Source organism: Phyllostomus hastatus, unplaced genomic scaffold, assembly GCF_019186645.2.
Source record: "Phyllostomus hastatus isolate PE091 unplaced genomic scaffold, TTU_PhHast_1.1 phas_scaffold_1674, whole genome shotgun sequence".
Classification (NCBI taxonomy): domain Eukaryota; kingdom Metazoa; phylum Chordata; class Mammalia; order Chiroptera; family Phyllostomidae; genus Phyllostomus; species Phyllostomus hastatus.
In genome coordinates this window covers 2,812,799-2,818,798 of record NW_025334011.1, presented here as the reverse complement: position 1 = coordinate 2,818,798, position 6,000 = coordinate 2,812,799, and the positions used below count along the sequence as shown (strand labels likewise).

Here is a 6,000-nt window from a genome sequence, read left to right as displayed (position 1 = left end):
GCTTGTAAAGAAACAGACATGACTACAGCCTGCCTCAGACTGACTAGATCAGAGTCTCACAGGTGCTGAAGCCCTATTGGGGGTCAGCAAGTTCCACTGCGGGTGCTCGTGCACTCAGAGGTGTGAGAAGCACTGCTCTGGGTGAAAAGGTGCGGTGGGTGCTGGAGGTAGCAAAAACAAGTATGAAATGTCTAATTGAAAGAGAACATTTAAAAAAGAAAGGTGAATAATGACATTAACTCCTAGTTGGGGTCATTTTTATATAGGCTACTTTTCTATAATCTGATAGAGAGTAGATATATTAGAATCAGTCCAATTCAGTGGTTAAAGTGTTAATCAGAACGTCCATTCACTCCTCAAAATGTGTGACAAGGAGCAAAGGAGTGTTCCTATCAGCTGATCCTAAGAAAAAAAGTAAACACTCCCAACAAGCTCTGAGGCACAGGGAGTGGCTCAGGTTTCTGACAGTTCCCTGCGGTGGTGGAAAAAAGTAATAATTAACAGCTTCTTGGGCTTGATGACCTTGTTGTGTGTGGAGGAGGACTGCCTGCCGGGAGCAGAGCCCCAGCGGTGCTCAGGTGAGCCGTGCTCGCCCCTCCTCCTGCTCTTGGCACAGACCTCCAGAACAGGTGAGAGAGCGCTGATTTTCCGAGTTTGTGACCCAGCAGGGGAGCGCAGTCTCCGAGGCCAGTTCAGCCCAACAACTAAGGTAAAAAGGCCCCTTCTGCTCACACTGTGAATAACAGGCGAAAGCGGGAGTAGGGAAAAGCAGAATCCGTAGGCAGCCCAGTTGAATGCATCAGAGCAACCTGAAACCCCGGCATTACTTTGCCTCTTGATTTTTTCAGAATGGTCTTTGCTGACTAAGGTATGGAGGGGAGGAGCAGGAAAAGGAGGGAGGGAGTGGGAAAGGTGGGGGTGGGGGTAGTGTAGCCACTGAGCCCCTCCTCCCTTTTCTCCAGGGAAGTATTTCAGTGAGCACTTGACTTGGAATTGCACTTACTCTCCAGAGATACTAGCCTACTTACTCTGAGTGTTCTTAGGGTTACAATATTGTACTGAATCAGCAAACATGAAAAGTCTTTTTAACTGAGGGTTCGGCTAAACTTCCATTTGTTTCCACAAAGCTACAGAGACTTCTCCCCCACCAAAAAAAGAAAAGAAAGAAAAGAAAAAGAAAAATATTTGTGATAAAAGACCACACAAAACAATGAAAGAATAATCCTAAATAATTAAATGGGATTCTGTGAGTTAAGGATAAAATTCCAAGGCAGGAAAGCCGTAGGTTCAAATCTTGGCTTTGCCACTTAGCATTTTGTCCCTAGCAAGTTACTCAACTTAGCCAAGCCTCAGTTTGTTATCTATAAAAATGAGCATTCCAACAGGATCTGCCAATAGGGCTTAGATGGGTATTAAATACTTAGCAAGTGTCCTATAAATGGTACCTCCTATTAACCCTGTGAAATAAGCTGCTCTGCCAAAGGAGCCGGATCAGGAAGCATGAGCCAAGCTGGGGAGACTGTGGACCTTGTGGAGGCACTGGAGTTGAACAGGTTCCCTGAGAGCAGATCCAAGACATGGGAGCAGATGGCGAGTAGAAAAAGTATTACCTTTCTTAGTAGCAATGAAATCATCTGACTTGTTGCCATTTTTCAAATAGGGTAGATAGTGGCAAGTTCAAATTTATTTGTTACTCAATCACTGTTACTTTGGAAAAGTCATATTTATATTCATCCATATCTTACTCCAAATATGAAAGACAATTTTAATAGGAGAGGTACGCACAATCCCATATTGTGGAACCCATGATGTATGAGTTTTATAAGACAGGTTGCCTCTTGAATAACTGGAGAAAATTAGACCACAGAGTCCATGTCCTACACTGTAGCACATTATTGTATAGTTTGTATTGAAGTGATATGGACTCCCATCCGTGTTGACAGTCAAGGAACATAAGAGAGAGACACCTGTTTTTGTTGGTCTTTGCCTCTTAAACTTAAATTATAGGCAAGTGACCTTAGTTTATGAAATTTTATTTAAAGGACACTTTTTTTAATAATGTTAGTTTTATTAGTGTTGATAACTTTGAGGAAGGGACAAATATAGTAGCTGTGACTAGCAAGGTATTTTCATTGATGAAATTTTATCTTTTTATTTTATCAGTATAAAACATTTAAGTGGTTTGCAGTTAACCCTAGTTTAATATCATCTTTTTTTTTGAATATTGATATTACCTGGCTTTCTTAAATTTATTTTTTTTTATTTAAGAATAGTTGGCATACAATCTTATATTGGTTATATTAATTTCAAGTGTAAAATATAGTGATTGAACATTTTCATACCTTACTGTTACAGAAGAGATGGGGGGCTAATGATATGCTGTTAACAAATGGACCCACCCCTGTGCTCCAGGGGTTCGCCCCCATACTAGGTTCACCTTGCCCGCGGCCAGGAAAAGACATCTCTCAATGACAGAGATTGGTGAAAAGGAAAGGGATTATTTATTCTGAAAGTTATACAGACTTAGAGTAATGACTTAATGTCTTCATTAAAATACTAAAGTCCTTTAGAACACCCACAAATGCACAGTCCTTCCTTCTCCCCTTTGTCTCGTCCAGCGTGCCATATCTCAGGAAAAGAAGCAGAAGTCCATGATTCAGTCTCTCAGCACCATCAGCAGTGTTGCCACAGTGTTCTCCAGTTACCCCAAAACCATATGGCACCTTCTCATGGTCCACTAGCAAGAATCCTTTCACCCCTTTTCTTCCAGGCAAAGTCTCTCCTGCTTTCTAAGCCACATGGCGAAAAGGGAGCACCCCAAAGCTTCATGGCCCCAACTTTCGCCAAAACTGTGTGGTCCCAAAAAGCCCCACATGGTTGCCATGCCTGGGTTTAAATCTCAGTTCCAGCCTTCCTCTGCAGCCCCATTTCCAACTCCTCCCACAATCAGTTACACCCGCCAGCATTCCTGTATCCTTCCAGCTCTACTGGGCTGCCACAGTAAGTCTGGGCAGGTGTGGCCCCATGGTGTGGAGCCAGTCATCTCCAAGCTCTCACACAGGTGCTGCAACCAGGGGGAGTTGCCTTCCAGTTGCATTCTGGGTTGAAGTCACTAACCCCCTGGCTCAAAGAAAGCCACAGCTATTTTACATATCTATGAAACTAGTTAAAGGTTATAGATATGTTAAATGACCGTTCTTTTGGACCACAGCTGCAATTCCAGAAGATGAGCTGGCAGGCTGAGCAGCTTCCTTCTAGACTGTGTGCAAGCAAAAGATGCTTTGAGGCTTAAAGCTAGTTTGCTTATCCCACTACTCTTGCTTCCCTCACTTCCCCAAGAGCACTCTAGGGAGAACAAAGCACGTTACCTTAGCAATGTGTAAATATGCAATAGAATATTAAAGACTTGCTTTTCAAATTTGATTCTACCTGAACTGAGAGCAATGTCACTCTCATGTAGAAGTCTGATTGTTTGAGCCACATCCTGTTTATTCCTGTCTTAAATTCAGGCACTATGATATATTTTTGTTTATTTTTGTCTCAAAACAAACATTTCCTGACTGCAATCAATATCACTTAATAAAATGATAGTTTATGACTATCAACTCTTAACTTTGACCATCTCTGCAAATGAGACGCATTCTTATGAAAGAATATGGTGCCAAATGTTTCCCAGAAACCACATGTCTCTTGACTCTTTTGGATAGTGAACAGATTACAGGTTTTTTCTAATTTCCTTGAAATGAGATAATTGGTATACAGATCCTTTCTTCTCAACTTCAAGATTCCAGTTCAGAGCTTCGAGAAAACTTTATTTTCTTTAGAGCTTTATTTTGGATCAGAATACATATTTGTAACTTTCCATTGCTTCTTCAAGCCAAAACAATTATTAAAAAAAGAATTTCATGTGTACAGCCTTGAATATAATCTTACTTCATAGTTGAAATACATACTTGCTATGTATTACTTGCCAATGTATTACTTTCTGTTTTTTTAGTAACTTTCGGTGTGTGTTATATATGTTCCTTGCATACAATTTTAATAGTACCTATGAAATTAAAAATTATTATTATTATTTAATGATTTAATAATAATGATCAGTTAATTTCATAGCTCTCAATTTTACTGTTAATATTTTAATATACCTCCTTATATATTGAATATATTCATTATTTTGCATAAGTTTTATCTATGTAATTGGATATATGTACTTGGATATCTACATTCACTCTAGGCATTACCAAACTGAAATAGGAAATGATCCTGTTCTGAAGGAACAAATAGTCAAACTAAGTAAAATAAAATATACTGGTTGGAAAGAGAAAGCAGTAAGGAGTTAGAAATTTGCAGATATTTTCCTGTGAAAGTTGAGTGGCAGCAGAGACTCTCTTTGGCTGGGGAACCTAGGGAATTTAGCATCTGTATTTGTTTTTAGTTCCTTGTAAAATGATGGCCACCTTGACGCTGTGCGCACCCACTGGCCTCAGGAATAAGGCGCTGCAGACAGAGATACAGGCTATGCTTCCTGTGGTTGGCATAGGAGTGGAGCCAGAGATGGAACTCATGAAATAGTTGTTGACTATACAAAGGAGTGAACCAAATCTTCCACGTTTTAATCAAGTAACCATTTCATTAATCCATGTTTTGGGCACAGGAAGGAACTTTAAATGACTGGCCCACTTGAGTTCACTGCAACATGGATTTCCCATCTATCCTCTGCCTTCCTCTTGTAACTGGGCAGTGAGGGCAAGCCCATATGCGGGCAGGATACAGAGCAGGGAGAGGCAACCACTGACACTATCTAATGCTCCCAGGTCTCTGTTGCCCACATGCTCGGCGCTCCCATTCTGCCTGCTCAGACCCATTCTGCCTGCCTAACCTCTTTCCTTCCCTGCAGAGCCACCTAGGCTTATGTGAACCTATACCTACTTTCAGAACTGTTTATTTCTCCAAAACTAAATTGCTAGCCCACCTAATTACTATCTCTTGAGTTTCACTCTGTCTAGACAAAACAAAAAGTAAATAACCACAATTATTACACAATCTTATTTCATAAACAATCTAATCAATAAGCTCTGGCCCCAGGACGGAAGAGACCTCTCAGTAAAGTGCATGGATTTTGACAACTGCCTTCTTCTTCAAGTCATAGTTTATTGTGACCTCTCAAATTAATTGTCCACATACAAAGTAAGAACTCTAGGTGTCTATATCTATAATTTTTTCTGTTTTCATAAACCTCTCCATCTCACTAATCATGACCTCTATTCTCCTCCTCTTAAGTCTTTAGAGGAAACTAACTCAAATGCTTAAATCTACCAAGTCTTTATAATTTAAAATGTGTTCACAAGGGCCCAACCAGGTTTTACTTTGCTATGAATCATGGTTAATGGGGATGGAGAGAAGAAATTATTTGAATTCATAGATCTATTTATCATCTTAACAACTGACAATAAAATGAGACTTTTACCAAATCACATTTTTACCTATCAGGCTTTTAGACTGTTTGAATATTTTGCTTAGCCAATTTGTAGATTCATACATGGTCAATATTATTTCCTATTCAATCGCATTTGCAACCTATGAACAAAAATTTTATCTTGTTTTTCTTTTCTTCCCTAAATTCCATTCAATTATCTTTCTTCCTGAGGTCAGAGAATAATGTTGAGAGCTTTTGAAATCCTTTAATCCCATCTGAAATCTCCCTCTTGGCTTCAGCACAGGTCACAAGTTTGCAGAGCTGTTGTTTGCCATCTTTAATGGTACCTTAGCTATTTTATGAATACAAATAGGAAGCCAATCAGGAAGCTGCTGCAATGATTCTGCAGCCCATCACTGTCAATTTGCACTTTGTGATTGTAAGAGGCATCCAGAGGTGGTTCTTCAGTTCAAAATATCTCCAGCTTCTAGTCTCAGCTAGAAGATCATTTTAGGTGAGGTCTAGGACAGTTTTGTCAATAATTCTTAATCTTTTGGGCCATATCTGCAACTTTACATTTAGTC

The 6,000-nt window shown here is 39.8% G+C and overlaps 1 protein-coding gene across 5 annotated transcripts in view; it reads left to right on the top strand.

The window, feature by feature from the left end:
- Positions 1 to 493: 493 nt before the first annotated feature.
- Positions 494 to 6,000, top strand: part of RASSF6 (Ras association domain family member 6) — a 66,993-nt gene continuing 61,486 nt past the window's right edge. The window contains exon 1 of one of the 5 annotated variants that reach the window (XM_045858154.1): positions 494 to 629. Coding sequence is in view for 1 of the 5 variants with exons in the window: in XM_045858153.1 (XP_045714109.1) it covers positions 518 to 709 (192 nt within the window). In the remaining 4 variants the exon portion in view is untranslated. Of the gene's footprint in view, positions 710 to 6,000 lie in introns of all 5 variants that reach the window. The other 4 variants (XM_045858153.1, XM_045858157.1, XM_045858156.1 and 1 more) reach the window with 4 other exon arrangements.